This window comes from Maniola hyperantus, chromosome 14, assembly GCF_902806685.2.
Source record: "Maniola hyperantus chromosome 14, iAphHyp1.2, whole genome shotgun sequence".
In the NCBI taxonomy this organism is placed as follows: Eukaryota; Metazoa; Arthropoda; class Insecta; order Lepidoptera; family Nymphalidae; genus Maniola; species Maniola hyperantus.
The window spans coordinates 9,069,206-9,085,671 of NC_048549.1; the positions used below are offsets into that span (position 1 = coordinate 9,069,206).

Consider the following 16,466-nt stretch of genomic DNA (forward strand, 5'->3'; position numbering starts at 1 on the left):
TAAGTAGATACCTACCTACCTATCATAAAATCAAATCAAAGGTGAAGAGTTTGAGTAGTACATACATACATACATACATACGTCTACATACTTAGCAACTAGAGTTCCGTACCCGAAGGCCAACGAAGCCCTATTACTAAGACTCCGCTGTACATCTGTCTGTCAGCGGGCTGTATCTCGTGAAAATTAATATAAAAGAAGTATAAAAAATTAAATACATACCTAGTGTTATTTTTTGTACGATGGTACGGAACCCTTCCTTTGCGAGTCCGACTTGCACTTGGCCACTTTTATTATAAATACGAAGCGTGTCGGTCTGCTGGTTTTTCATTTTGCCCCTTCGTAATAACCGATTTCGGAAAAAAGGGGTAACTAGGTACTTACTTACCTACAGTCTCTGTAAGAGCTAATTTGCGTCCCGGGAAAGGACAAAGGCTCTTTTTGTCCCGGAAATTCAAAGTACTTATAGTCCGTGAGTCGCGACAGGTCGAGATGGCAGTCGGGGTATGAGGCGGATGGATGCCCCGCACACCCGCGGGGGCTGTGCCTGTGCGGGGCGTTCCCTCCCTTTGTTTGTTGTCATCTCGATCTGTCGCGTACTATACATCCAACAGTCAGTGGCGTGCATAGGGTTTAAAGCCAAGGTAAGCATAAGTTAGGTAAGCAAGCCAAAGGATAATGAGCATTGAGCAATTTCAACTGAGTTAACTATTTCTTGGGTAAGCAGCGCTTTTATGCCTCTATGAGTTGCACGCCACTGCCAACAGTCCTCATAACATTGTAAATACTACTGATGATATTATTACATACCACGTTTAAAATTTGATATTATACAAGAATGTAAATACTTATGCTAAGGTAACTCGTAAGTAGGTCACACACAGCACTATCATGAATCGTCATAGAAAATTTAAATGGCCGGCCCCAGGAGACGTGGTGGTGGGGCGTGGGTGGGGTCGATTGAACTCACGCAGTTTTCCCATTATATAATATTTATGTTTTCTAATGATCCTGTTGGATAAAAGTAGCCTAGATCCTAGATTGAGCCTTGCAGTGAGATCAGAGTACGAAAGTCCCGTTAAAATCGTTCAGCAGTTTTGATTAGCAAAATAGTGTTGGCATGCATGTCTCCAAACAAATAGATCTCTAAAAAACCGGCCAAGTGCGTGGCAGGCCACGCGCAATGTAGGGTTCCGTAGTCATACTCCTTAACCTGTGAACCCTACTTAGCCATGATAGTTTTCCTTTAAAATTGATTATAATATACTGCTGTGAATATTTTCACGTTCCTGTATATACTACCATTTGGCTGATAAAAGGGTCCACTTGACTCTAATAAAAATTAGCACAAAAACATCATATTTTACAAACGGATGTAGAAATCGGAAAACGATGTTCCCACACCCACAGTATTTTTAAAAGACCTATTTAACGATACCCTATGGGGTAGATGAAAAAAAAAATCATCCCTTTCACCACTTTGTCGGCGTGATTATACCTATGCCAAATTACAGATTTCTAACACTGGACGGACGGCGAAACCACAGAGTAGGGATATCCACTCGTGTGGCGAAACTATAAGGTTCCTTGTTTACTACGGAACCCTAAAAAATGGGTATCTGAATAGTGCTATTCTTTATACTTACCTCCTGGGTACTCAGTCCTGCTGATTTAAAAGTACTTACCTAAATTGTAGAAGCCATCTGCCATTCTACAGTACGCGGCGGAGAATATTGTACATCGAACTTTAGAAAGAGATGCGGTTTCTTAGAGCGTTGTCTCTGTCGTTGAGACCGACAAAACGTCACATAGGTATGAATGAGACAAGGCAGCGCTTCAAAGCCGAAATCTCATTCTTAAGGTCGATGTACAATATTTCTTGCTGGCAACTGTACATGGTTTAGATGGTACTCGGTCACGGTCCAATTCCCCGGTCCATTAAGTTTTATTTCCAGAATGTCAGAATGTCTTGTCGCTGGCAAAAATAAACAGAAATCTGAGAACAAGGACTATACAGAAATCCTATTCAAAAACACTAGATCTAGTGCGCACCACGGTTTTTTCCCCGCAAAATCTGTGAACTATAGAACAGAAGTGCGCGCACTGCGGAATTATTTCCACACCGGATTTTGATAGATTAAAATTCAAATTTGCGGATCGTTGTGCGCGCTAGCTCTAGAGGCCATTTTAACTTAGTCATATTAAAATACGGTTTACCGTTACCTTTAAAATAAGGACTAAAACCGTATTTTTGACGAGTTAAAATTGAGACAATTAAAATTAGAGGCCAAAAAACGGGTGAAATTGAAACCTTTTTGAATTCGACAGAATTGGGCATTCAGGGGGAAATCCTGATTCCTGGCAGGCAGATTTTAGACATTCCGAGAATGAGGAAGTTTCCAGGCAACGTTCGATAAAATTTTCATAGATGGCGCTAAATACTACCACCATTACAAACGACAAATAATACCTACGACCTTTATTATGATGTGTCAATCCTTACGTTTCTTCCCCGATGCAAAATTAATTAATTACTTGTATTATAGTTCACAGATTTTATGGGGAAGAAACGTAAGCAAAGTTGCAGTGCACGCTAGCTGTTACTCTTCAATTGATTGACACGACCTAACCATATAGATATAGGTATTATTTTTCAGTTTTAGTGGTGGTAGTATTCAGCGCCATCTATGAAAATTTTAACGAACGTTGGCTGGAAACTTCATTAGATTAGACATTCGTGCAATTGGGCCAAAGGGACCATAAGGATCTCTTTTGAATAAACTTGAGAAATAAAATAAAACGAGATCATAATATCAGCCAATCCATTTATTTCCTTATAATTATCATGTAAATTAATTAAGACTAAACACTAAAGGAACTTAGAACGCGTATCTTGTCCTAATATCTTCTAGTTTCTTGGACACCTCGGCCGGCATCCGTTCCAAGTCACCCGCGATCGCCTTTTGTTTGGCCGGCTCCAAAGAGTTGAACTGTTCACAGAGATCTCCATCAATCACATTCTGAAACAAACAAATCAATTGTTAGCATTACATATATAAAATTGTCCGTTTGTCTTCTATGTTTTCGTGCATAATGTTTTGTAAAGTCCGTACAAAATTACTCCTCACGCGCCATTTTAACTCTATGGGTCAACTGTCATGTCTAAAGTACGGTTCACCTAATTAAACTATTTGACAATTTTTAATATTTTTGCACGAGTTTGAATTCATAGCAAATAGCGTGGGTTTTAAGCTGTTAGTGTTCGTTCCAACAACTACGACAGCACGACTAGGCGCGGCCGACTCTCGGGAACGCGCAGCGAGGCCGCGCCGCGCGCTCCTCAGTACGACTCGCACGCGACCACGGTGGCTCGCCGCTCGCTCTACCAAAGTCGTAACACAGATGCTTCATGTGAGACACCTGTTGACTTGAACTTTGGATATTGTAAATGAGGCGCCTAGCGCACTCTCGTCATCTTTTAACTCTTAACACATTTTTATTACTGTATCTTATTCAATCCAGTTACGTTGATCCATATCAATGAAAATGGGCTCTACGTGGGGTAAAAATAAAGCCTTATTAATCCAATGGTTTGATTTTAAAAATGCCTATTTTAATGAATGCCTTTTTAATGAATTTTATTCAGCTGTATTTTCGCTATCCTGTAAAATTTAACTTTATGGAGAAAAAAATAAGGTACTCACTTTTACTGGATAATAATAACTTCTAAAGGATAAGTGATCGCGTCCACACAGTGGTGAGTTTTCACTCCTCATGTGCATTTCCAAGTGTTGAAAGAAGTCATGATCTTCTCTAGAAGTGAATGGCAGGAGTACTCCGAGCGATCCACTAATGGTTGAGTAGAGGAGAGCTTCAGAGCCGCCGGGAATGAGTGTCGCTCGTTGCAATGAAGTAACAGTTTCACCGATATGGAAATTGACGACAACATCGCCTTTCTGTGAAGCTCCATTGAGAAGACCTGAAAAAGAAAATCACTTTTTGATTTTGATATTACATTCTGTGAAATAAAAAGTATTTTAGGAAGGTATCAGATTTATAAACGAATCATTGATTTTCATTAGTCTAGCATGTGTGTGTGAATTGTATATATCATCATTTTATTAATGCAAAGTTTCAATGGCTAGTTTTTAATTTGAATTAATTATTTTGGTAATAATCTAACCTCTATCCCAAAGAGCTTTGTTCCCCGTCGGGTCTTCGTCCACATCGTCGGTGACAGTCTGTGGCAGCCTCATGATAGCTATATTGCCAAACTTGTCAGACATTGCTACTGTATCGTAATCTAGTATGCAAGTATTTGTTATCCATCTAGGATTAGTGTCATCTGCAAATATGATCAGCTGATTCTCCCTTTTCTTGTATTTAACACAAAATATAGACTCTTGTACATCTGCCACGTAAATTCTTTGTCTGACTGTTTTAATATCTGCTATGAGGTTTGGAATGTGTCTATTTTCGCACTTGCGAAGTAATTTTCTCCGGCCGATGTCGTACAACCTCAACATACGACCGACGCCGACTAGAAGTTTCCCGTTAAATGCAGCTAACGCTCCAGGGTATTCGTCTACTGGAGTTTTGTGAACTAATTCTAATTTACCCGTATTATAAATCTGTAAAGAAAAACAATATTTAAAATATGCTAAATATTTGCATTGATTCTAATGCAAAACTGTGGATGAAATTTATTATAAGCACAGATTACGACGCGGCATGGCGCCGCAGTGAGAACACCGACCTTGTAGACATGTAGACTGCCCTCGGTGCATAAGCGCGGCGACAGTATGCAGTCCTTAGCGACGCCGACCACGAGGTGCAGGGCCGCGTGCTCGGCGTGCGCCGCCCAGCGCAGCGCGCACAGCGACACTGCCGCCTCGTTCTGCTCCAGCGGCAGCAGAGCCACAGTGGTGGGGCTGCCACCCGTAGTCATGTCAACTACGCGGATTTGGGATGCCCACATGCCTGACAACAAAATACATGTCCTAAGTGATAAAACCTTTGACTTACTATATCGCACTGTCGACTTCGCAGACTCGATCGACGGTGTCTTATGATCTTGATTTATGCCTGCATAAAATCAGGATCATAAAATGACTTTCCCGGAAAAGTCCAATTCCCCGAACGTCCAGTATATGTATGTTACGTGATCCAATTCCAGGCATGTCTTAGTCTACCTGCATGGTCCAATTCAGTAGCAAGAACATTTTTTCGTAAAGTTAAGCATTAGTATTGGCATGTTTCCTGTGCTTGAATCAAACAACTTATAGAAAGCAGTCTGGGATTAAGGCAAGGATTTGATCTAGCCACATCCGATTAGAGACAGAGTGCTCCGTGACAAACTCTGCTCTTGCCCAGAGAATGTGGCTAAGAAACAACTTGTACAAGATAGGTACGGTACATACCCGCGCCAGCCTTTGGTGACGAAAATACGTTTTCTGGTAAAACATCGGATAGGAATGCATCTGCCATTTCGTTTGCAAGTTGTTGTTCCTCAGGTCCCCCGCCGGCCGCTGCTTCCCGCATTTCTTGAGCCATTTGAATCCTACATGAATTATTAAAAAGATTAGCACATTTGGGCCTAAAGCATATTCAACAACAAATTCTATTTCAATGTATTTTTAAGTTTTATAATCCATATCCATACTAATATTACAAATGCGAAAGTGTGTCTGTCTGTCTGTCTGCTAGCTTTTCACGGCACATTCGTTCAACCGATTTTAATGAAATTTGGTACAGAGATGGCTTACATCCCGAGGAAGACAGGCTACTTGTTATCGCGGAAATCAAAGAGTTCCCACGGGATTTTATAAAACCTAAATCTATGCGGACGAGAAGTGCGGGCATGATTTAGTGAAAAACTATAAGAATTTTCACTAACCTTCTCTGCTTTTTCATTTCCTCTGTGTAGGCGTTGTGATCTGTTTCTAAAATAATTATCTGATTGTTCTCAGAGTTTATGATGAACTTTCGTGGTGTGTAGTCCAATGGTTGGTATGTTTGATTGAATACAGCACCAAGCTTCTCCAGAGCCAAAATCCTTAACGTGTTCGACGAGATTGCTACTATACCCTCAGTACACTGTTCTGGAATACAACTTTTTCTTAATACATAATAATATTATAAAAGCAAAGTATTTAAGGCTTAAACGATTTAAACAGATGACGAGAGCAGTCATCAATAATAAATTATAACTTAATTATAAAGTCAGACATAATAATAGGCCACCAGGATTATTTATCTAAATAAAGAGTTTCTCCTGCCCGCGTCACACTTCATTCCGGTTTCGCCCCAATCAGTCGCGTTAGTATTACTCGGGGTAAAGTGCGACACAGGGCGTGAGAAGCTTATTCTCTAGAGATGTGTAGAGATATTTCCGGTGGGTTATAACTTAATTCCGCAAAAAAAATATATTGAAAAACATTCGTTTTAATATTCTTTTTTATGAAGTTTGTCCACAGCATGGTTTTGCCACCTTCACGGCCTAAGCGGCTCCAGTTTGGCTATGGAATATGCCGAGTGCCGTACTCTACCGCAAGCGGGAGCACGACATGCTCTGCGACGCCGTGGGCTCATCACTGCATGGGGCAGCTACGCGCCACTTTCAACACAGCGCAGCCCGAAAGCCACACTATATCAACACGTCGAGTATTATAAACTATGCGATGACTATAAGCGATCACGCACTCATCCGATCCGAATCGGTGAAAATACGGATATAAAAAATATCTACTATCTAAAATAAATATTATGTCTTAAGCTACCGTACAAATAATTCTTTGACAACTTCGGAACATATTTTCACGGACTCGGATGAGTGCGTAACCGCCGTAATCTCTAGTTACCAGGCAAAAGTTGCAATACAGATCCTGTTAACTTTGACTATATTATAAAGGTGGATCACTCCTAATATGTACCTAGTTGAAGTAATAACCTACTTATCGCTATTTCATCTCGACTAACAAATTAGAGCGAGATCAGATCTCAGTGGTGTCCGAATAAGCGAGTCAGAACCTTTAGTAGTTTGAGTTGAGTTCTGTTGCCATAAACTCGTTTCGCGTTTCTATTGGTCTATTTTTGTACCCATAGTTTCTTTTTACCATTACACTAACCGCATCCACCTCTTTCTTCTATTGTAAAACAGCCGCGTTACTAACGTGGGTAAAGTAACTGTAAATATTTATTCCACTTACCAGAACTGAAACCAGCAGCATATTCCAGGCATTCGTAAGAAAGTGGCGTCAGATGAAACCGATTCTGATACTGGTAACCCAACCATGTCCTCGATGACACAGCTAATACTGCTTCGGCCGACTGTACTCTCACTTTGAATAGCTTAACTGGACGAGATCCCAAGTACCTTTAAAAAAAGTGTTAACGATTTTATGCACTGAAGACTGATTTTTATTAAATATACTCTTCAATGAGGGGTTTTTCAGATCTGGTTAATTATGAAACATCAATATATTTCAGATGATATATGGAGCGTTAAGTTTTTTCATCATATTTCATGTTTTTTTTATATATCATACTTCTTTAAACTCCTAACTTTAAAATCAGGCGATTTTAAATTTACTATCAATCTTTAAACTAAAGAAGCAGGTCTAAAACTAATGCTATCCTTTTCTACAGTAAACATTGTATAAAACAGCATTATCTAAATAATTTTTTTTTTTAAATTTACAGTATCTATCATAAAAATTGTAAATAAGATAGCATTATATGTAGATCTGTCAATTTAAGACAACAGAATGGCCACATTATGGATATTTACCTTGTCCTTGTGTCTGCTAAATCTCCACTAACAGAATCCAGAGTAGTTCTTAAAAGTACTCCATTGTTTAGTCCTATATTTAGGTGTAAGGCGGATTTGGCGCCGGATTCGAATGGTTGATCGACTATACACAACGACTCCGGACTGGCGGGAAGTGCCTGCATCGAACGTGGCGCTAAACAATCCTAGAAGCAGTAACAACTCATTAGGTACTAAGATTTTTTGTTTTGATGATATACAACAGTTATAAGAATCAGAAGTTTAAGAATAACGCATTTTGGGTTTTTGTAATCACCAAAATTCAGGGGTGTCCTTGTTTCATCATAGATATAAAATGAATATAATTTAGTATCAAAAATATTTATCTCATTTGTCATTTGTAGACTTGTTGTGCCTTTGCACATGGCGGCATTTTCAACAGCAGTCAATATGCGTTTTACGTACGCACGTCGATTCTTTATTAAGGTCACATAGGACAACTTATGTCACTTATGCTATGGCATGGACCACTGGTTTGTAAAGCAGATTTTATTAAGAGCAAAAAAAAAACAAAGTAACAATATTAATACATTATCTGAGAAACTAAGTTGTTTTCATGTAACTGATGACAGTTACATCTAAAGGAAACGAAAGTAAATGAAAATGTCGCCATATATATAGTTCGCGACAGGTCGAGATGGCGATCGGGGCATGAGGGGGGGGGGGGGGGGGGGGACAAACCCTCACGGGGTAAGCGCGAGGGGTTTCTCTCCCCGATTGCCATTTCGACCTGTCGCCGACTATACATGTAAACACACTAAACTTGAGAAGTGATTTGTCAAAAGTAACTTACAGCTGGATCCAGTGATATTATCCGAACAGTGTTGTCTACAAGACCTACAGCTAAGAACCACGCGCGTTGCTCGCCCGTCGCCACTGAGCCCAGCGCCATACAAGACACGTCAGACGAGAGCTTCTTCCTTTCAGTGTACTCATTTAACTGACCAGTCTGAAAGCAACTTCAAATATAAGACAATCTATTGCTCTTTATGGAGGTAATAACAAAATACATAGCATACTTTCTTAATCTTTTTGGTATATACTATATAGCATACAACAAGTTTCAACAATGGTGGTTTGTGCCTAGTAATTATTTGATAAGTGGTTAAACATTTCAAGCCGACAGATCAGCATCCCGGATTGTGTAAGAAAAAATCTTCATGGTAATCGGTAACAAATTCTACCCATTGATTGTCTTTGAAAAATTAACAGAAAATTCAACCAATTCAAGGGGCATATTGCTACAGATTACGATGAATTTGAATATGCTTTTCTTACACAATCGAGGGGCTGGTTTTGTTCAGTTACATATATGCCTTATGTTCAGAGACACAAAAATTAAATGTACACCAATAAGAACTTGTATAGATACAAAACTTTCTTATCAAGATTAAATTTTGGTAATTTTAGCAACAGTACAATTAATCTAAACAAAAAGAAAATGATTGATATGATGTAGGACGATACAGCGGAAAGTCAACCCTATTCTAAGTTTTATGAGCACATTATATTAGTGTTTGTCCATGGCATGGTTTTGCCACCTTCACAGTCTGAATGACTCCAGTTTGGCTATGGAATATGCCAAGTGCCGTACTCGACCGCAAGCGGGAGCACGACATGCTCTGCGACGTTGTGGGCTCATCACTGCATGGGGCAGCTACTACCCACTCTCACGAGACACTGCCCGGAGGCTGCGTCTCGCAAACACGTCGGTAATATTATTTATTCAAATATGTATATGGAAAAGTACATATATTATATCAAAATATCTATCAGACATTGACACCTGCAAGGAACAATGCTATCTCAGTTTTAGGCGATTGAGTTGAATCAAGTCCAAGAATTTCAATTTTTAGCTCCTACTACAATTTTATTTGAATAAAAATAGCCAGCAAACGAGAAGGCGGGTTACTTGGTGACAAGTGATTTTTTTGCATTGCATTGAAACGTGGAAAAAAAGAGCATCTAGAATTTGGCCAGCCAATAACATTAAGTGACAATTTGGCATAGTACCTTAGAGATGACGATAGGGTTTTATACAATTTAATGATCCTATGCAGTGTAATTTAATTGTCACAAAATCACATTATAATAAAATTTGGTCCAAGTCAAAATCATTGATTCAAGTTTTTAAAGTGGTTTTGCATAAGTTACCATTCTTCCTTGTAGGTGTATTATTGCCTCTAACAAATACTTACAGGATCCATTTCAAAGTAAACTAGTTCACCGCCAGTGAGTGCAATAACAACTTGTCTCTGGTTCACAGCACATTTGACTATGGACTTTTTCCCAGGGGCCTTCCATTCATTTACCCTTTTGTCGGCGCGAATATGCCTTATTCCATCCGGGTATACTTGTACTAGGGCATCGCTGCCGAGCGCGTGACAACTCAACGTGGGCGTTGTTCCGAGAAACCCAGAGTCCGTTACTTCCTCTACAGTCTCCCCAATAGAGAGCACAAGTGTGGCGTTTACGAACGACACTATGATGTATGAGTCAAACTCGTCTGCAACCAAGAGAAAGAACACAGATAGAATCCATTACACGGGGTCGAAGTTTCGATATTATAATTAAGCAGTGTCTTCTTCAGTCGCCTCCAGTAAAAGTTACGCTGATTGATGCCTACCTGTTCATTGAAGACCTTCAGTTTGTTCATCGCCCGAAAGAGGATTCTGAAACGAAAAACCACTGGTGTTTATGTATGACAAACAACCAGGGTTTTATTAGTAACTTGTTGATAAAGGAGGAGCTTTCATAAGTGGTTATTGTAACGTCACAGTATATCAGTAACACGGACCAATGATTATAATCATCAAGCTCCTTAATTATCCCAGATTTGAGGTATTTTGGTTTTATTTATAAAATATAATGGTTGCGCCTTTGTCCCCGTGGAGTAAGGATAAAATTCCATAGGACCTCTTTATTCTTTAACTCCATGCTAAAAATCGCGTCGATCCGTTAAGGCGTGGTTGAAGGACAAACCAACAAACACTCAGATTTATAATAAGTAGATAGGATGAAATTAAATATCTAACTAGCTTTCAGAGTTTTTTTAAATAACACGACAACGTCTATGTACTAACTAAATTGTCCATTTCAAACAAGAATCTTGTCTTTGCTTACAACTTGATTGCAGTTTCAGCGTTGTGGACCCACAATTGTGTTTAGCCATTTTATAAATTTAATTTAATCTGATTTTATAAAGACGCTGCTTCATCTGGTTTCCCTGTCCATTATTGTATTTGTACATTATCCCCCTGAATTTATCTTTGACTAAATATTTAAAGTAAATAATCTGCTTTCCTTTACATAATACAAGTAAAACTCACCATCTTTGTGTCGCCTAACAGTCCACACAGCGTTAGGCGAGCCAGGCAGTTCCGAAACGGCCATTTCCGCTACTTCCAGACCATGTCTCAAGGCCCTTAACGATGACCTAGGCCCTCTGCCACAAGCTAGGTATACTTGTGGTGTGTCTTCACCTGTCAAATCAGCTACGTGGCAAGCTAAAACAAAGTGACTGGTTTAATGTACTGAAGTAAGAAGTATTGTGAACATAATTTCTAAAGGATATCTCAGATCTGGTTAATGAGTCGTCAATGTAATTCAGATGAAACACGGATTAAAATCTCACATCATTGAAAGTTTCATAATTTATAGCAAGTTAAGTCAATCATTAGTTCTGCAGATTACCCCCTACATATCAAATATCTCTTTATAATATTAGTTAGCTAATAAGGTTCTTTTAAATCCTTAGATTCTCTGAAATCAAAAGGGTCAGTTCAGCATTTGAACTGTGAAAAGGTAACAGATTATTATTATTTGTGAATTCTGTGTATTACTGCACAGTTTCAACTATTGTGGTGCAACATGATAGACATGCATAAAAATTCTAGATATAATTAAATTATTTATTACCTAATATGGGTGAAAGGGAATCCAATTCATCAACCAGCACTAAATTTCTCAGCGGGCGTGGAGCAAAGAAGAATGTGTCACCCTCTTCCAGTGGCATGGCTGAGCTGAACTCTGGCTCGTCATCTTCATCACCCAAGTGGGCAATTTGATACAAGTAACTGCAATGAACATGGTCATATTAGAACACAATAATTGAGGTTTGAAGGTAATAGCTAGCACCAAAGTTTGACAGCTACATTGAAACAATGCAGTCATGACTAGCACAATATTGGCATGAATGCAGTTTCAGTGAGAATTTACATAAATACAGCAATACATAAATACAGTGGTAAATGCATTTGACGATTCAAAAGTACTTGTAAAAGTTATTTAATTAAAAAAAATATATATTTATTTATTTATTATTGTCAATATTTTTTGTGCTAGCTCCCTGATGTTATAAATTGTTGACTATTGAATTGAATGTAATAATTTCTGGCCTCTATTTAGCATTTCAGTATGACTGCTTTTTAATGTTCAAGGACTAACTTTAAACAGAATAAATAAAAATATGATGGGATTGAGAATTAATATAAAAGTTCAAAATAAATTTTGTGCATCTCATATCAGTGTGCACTCTCCTCATAAAAAAGGAAGGACCTTGGTTCAGAGATGTCTTTTCTAGCATGAAATAATAGTAGTGCAATTGACTGAATATATCAATCACACAAGGCTTACATGCATATAAAATTGAAATGAATGGGCATCCCAAACTAATTGGTCATTTGACCACTAGTACCGTGCAGATTGGCAGACTTCACACACTTTTGAGAAGTTCAGGCATGCAGATTGCTTCCCTTCATTATTAAAAGCAATTCATTAATTGCTTAAAACACAACTCCAAAAAGATTATTTTACAGAATATAAAAACAATTCAAAATAAGTATAAAAGCTGTGATAGCCTAGTGGTTAGGATGTTCTAATCGGAGGTTGGCGGTTCAATCCCGGGCACACACCTCTAACTTTTCGGAGTTATATGTGTTTTAACTTTTAAGTAATTCAATGTCACTTGCTTTAACAGTGAAGGAAAACATGATGAGAAAACGTGCATGCCTGAGAGTTCTCCATAATCTTCTCAAAGGTGTGTGAAGTCTACCAATCCGCACATGGCTAGCATGGTAGACTATGGCCAAAACCCTTCTCACCCTGAGAGGAGACTTGTTCTCTGTAGTGAACCGGTGATGGGTTGATCATGATGAAAAACGATTCTATTCTAAAAAAAATAAAATTGTGGCTTAAGTTAGTTAAGTAGTAAGACTATAAACTTGATATACTCACTGGTTGCCAAATTCGCAGGCTACAAACAGGAAACCAGTTTTCAAAACGCACATTGCAGTGGCGACAGGCACAGTGTCAAAGTATTTGAGCTTGATTTCTGTGACCATGTCCTCGTCAGTCTCAATTGTTATCTTGAATATGTCTCCCTGTTCTGTTTGGGCCAAGAAGAAGAACATTGACTTGGTCTTGTGCGTTGCAGAGCAGACAAAGATCATGCCTCTTTCAGGGTCGTCCAAGTCATTCCGCCTCCTAGGTATGGGGCAACGGATATCGTGCTGGTCCCCCAAATTCTTGTATGTGAGGTAGTTCTCAGAACAGATAAGTACCCCAGAAGGTCCATCGTTACCCCCGGGGACTGTTATTAGGAAGTTGGCGTGTTCCTCGAGAGGTTCAGAATACTTTCTGACCACATGGTTGAGACCCAAATCTAATTCATAAAAAGTTAAGGTCTGTTGTGTCTTTTGAGCAGCTTCACCTGTAAGAATTTTGAGTATTAGATTTTGATAAAGCAAGGGAAAATATTTTTTTTTTTGTTAAGTTTATCATTTGTATGGAGGATTTAACATCACTGTCAAATCAGAGACCTCAACCTCAGAATAATCATTTAAGTTATACAGAAATATACTGATGAATGTATCAGCCTAATTTTTATTAATTGCTTTTGTGAATGAAGATATGTAACAGTAGATATGTTATGTCATCTAAAGTGACAATAAAAGTACAACTACTACATTTTTTACCGGCCAATCTCCTCTGTCTCCTTCAAGCTACTTGAGACTGGCAAAGTGCATTGTGCTGACATGGCACTGGAAAAAGCCATATATTAAGAGAAGAAGAAGAAGAACTTCTACATTTTGGTCACATTTGTTGAGTATTATTTCTCCTACTTTTTTTTTTATTGTACTGTTTTTTATTTGTTGTCTTATTCATCAGCGTGGAGAACGCATTTAACACACCATGTATAAATGGTACCTATAGGTTCTACCAATTCCTTTGTACTACCTACAAATGTTAAGAAATATGCAGTCCTAGAAAAGCTAAAATAAAATCGATGTGTCACCTGAAGGATCAGCGTCAGCTTCTTCATAGTCAATCTCCAAACATGCAAACATGGGGTTCTCAAAGCCAACATCCACACCAACCATGTGGTAAACCAAAGTGTTAGACTTGTGCGCCTCCAGCGGAGAGGAAATTGTCAGTCTGGCTTCTGCATCTCTGTTCAAAATGTACACCAATTTCTGCTTCTCGATGGCACCTGAAGTAATTAATGTAGCTATAAACTGAGAATAAACCACACAGAAGCATTCAAATTGTAATATTATTAGATCAGAACTGCAGGGTGTTCAACAATTAATTCAGTTTCTTGTGTATTTTTGTCATCATTTAAGTACTGTGGAATTAATAAAAAGAGAACACACACATTTTGTGTTTTATATATTAAGATTAATATATAAAACACAAAAGGTAGACTTTGAAAGCATCCAACCGATAGGCTCCAAAACGGTTTCATTAGAAACGCAATAATGCGAAGATGGTTTTTTTTTGCATAGTAACACATGCTGGGTAACACATTTACAAAAACTTACCAATCATAACAGCTCTGCCCTTAGGGTCTATAGCCAGGTACTGTCCTGGCACTATTCTACGACAGCCAGACTTGCCAAAAGTTTCTTGATGCACTTTCTCTAGGATATTCTTGGCTGGAATGTACTCCAATATAACAATGCGACCAGAATCAGACCCAACCACTAAATAATCTGCAACAAAAGATTAAACAATGTAAAATTGTGAAGACTAGATTGTTTCTAATACTTTTAGTTCGCCAATATGTATGTTTCTCTTTCGCACATCTTTCATCTGATTGAAATGAAAGTTAGTTGTTGTTGACACTTGCATGAAGGTTTCTGATATAGAAATGACACCTGAGTCACATTGCAACACAATAGCTTGCTGTCAGAAGTACTAAATAACTGACTAACTGATTAAGCAACATACAGGTTAATCCGCTGGTCTAGATTTAGCATGTAGGTTTACATTACATGTAGGTAGTTTAGGTAGAACCCCTAAGGATGACTTGATGTTCTACCCAAGCTAGTTTTGATGTATAGGTTTATTTCAAAATGTACCATCAACGAACATCTCGGCAACTATTACAATTGCAAAGGGCGACGTGCTGGATACAATCTATGCATCTAGTTATACCACACACCTTCATCAAAAGGGTATGGAGCAAGACAATGCAAATATTTACTACAAGTTTTAGCCTAACTACTAAATGAATATCAATAATCATGCTAAACAAGGGCTGAGGAGGGGCTATGAACAAAAAGTTTTAGGTTAATGTGCTGGACTGTTTCTTAGATTCAACTTATGTACCACATTATGCAAATAAAGAATTATTCTATTCTAACTTAAAAGTTAAAAGTAGTTTAGACATTAGCGTGGGGTCAATGACCACGCGGTGGTATATGTTAAAATGGTTATTACCTTTTGTACCTCCAGTGAGACGAAATGACATCATCGATCGGATAATGCCGAATATTTCAATTTTCATCAGCGTGTGAACTTTTCCAGTGTTGGGATCCGGTCGAAGCAGCTCTAATGTTTTGCCACGTGATATTATAATCTCCTGCTGCTTCGTGCCGGAGAAATTACCGTGGACGGCGTGCGTGATGGCCGTAGACCCTTGCAGTGTTAGGTTATACAAATACATCTTGTATCGGCCTTATTCACGCTGAAACAAAGATACTTTTAGAATAATACAACCACGTGTAGAATTTATATGTTGCGAGAAGATTAGCATGTTAGGCTCGTAACTGACGAAAGCAGAATTGATTTGTGCTTTCGAATGGGTGAGCTTACTCAATATAGCACTAACGAAACGACCACGGCTGACATGAAAACCCTACCGTGGAGATACCTTATAGTGCAAAATAAATACGGAAAAATCAACCCCAACACAAAATATAGCATTAAAATACTCACTTGTACAGAATAAGTAACCGATTGCCGCAATGCGGCTGGATATTTTCTTTCTTTGCCCGTTGCCGAACGCCGGCTTCTTGAGACAGCCGCAAAATGGCGGAACAGGTTCAACGACGCCCATTTCACGAATAGGAATGCACCAATTGAAGTAACCAATCATGAAAGAGAATTTTTTGACATGGCGTCGATATATATACGCATAGTGTTGCCATTATTTATAATTATTAAATTAGCTATTCCCCAGTAGATGGCGTTAATTATGTCAACTATACAACAACAGATGACTCTGTGCAGATTTTGCCGTTAAAACTTAAAGTGACATCTAATGATGATTTTCCAAAAGTTGACATAAGAAAGTGGCCGACAGATGGCGGTTGTAGACATTTCCAGAAGTTAATATAATAATATTTTATGCCGA

At 38.6% G+C, this 16,466-nt stretch overlaps 1 protein-coding gene across 3 annotated transcripts; it reads right to left on the minus strand.

The window, feature by feature from the left end:
• Positions 1 to 2,808: 2,808 nt before the first annotated feature.
• Positions 2,809 to 16,202, minus strand: Sf3b3 (splicing factor 3b subunit 3). Of its 3 annotated transcripts, XM_034975550.2 has the most exons (17): positions 16,049 to 16,202; positions 15,551 to 15,797; positions 14,650 to 14,820; positions 14,124 to 14,318; positions 13,064 to 13,538; positions 11,747 to 11,904; positions 11,158 to 11,334; positions 10,027 to 10,334; positions 8,622 to 8,777; positions 7,790 to 7,974; positions 7,209 to 7,375; positions 5,897 to 6,101; positions 5,421 to 5,560; positions 4,757 to 4,980; positions 4,184 to 4,631; positions 3,705 to 3,979; positions 2,809 to 3,020 (listed from the first exon to the last, which is right to left on the minus strand). In XM_034975550.2, exons 2-17 carry the CDS (start codon positions 15,774 to 15,776, stop codon positions 2,880 to 2,882), a joined length of 3,651 nt encoding a protein of 1,216 aa, XP_034831441.1. In that variant the 5' UTR covers positions 15,777 to 15,797; positions 16,049 to 16,202; the 3' UTR covers positions 2,809 to 2,879. The 3 variants fall into 3 exon arrangements, with proteins under 3 accessions (XP_034831441.1, XP_069359119.1, XP_034831442.1); XM_069503018.1 differs by lacking the exons at positions 2,809 to 3,020; positions 3,705 to 3,979; positions 4,184 to 4,631; positions 4,757 to 4,980; positions 5,421 to 5,560 and having other exon boundaries at positions 5,953 to 6,096; XM_034975551.2 differs by lacking the exons at positions 2,809 to 3,020; positions 3,705 to 3,979; positions 4,184 to 4,631; ... (4 more) ...; positions 7,790 to 7,974; positions 8,622 to 8,777 and adding an exon at positions 10,455 to 10,500 and having other exon boundaries at positions 10,197 to 10,334.
• Positions 16,203 to 16,466: the final 264 nt, after the last annotated feature.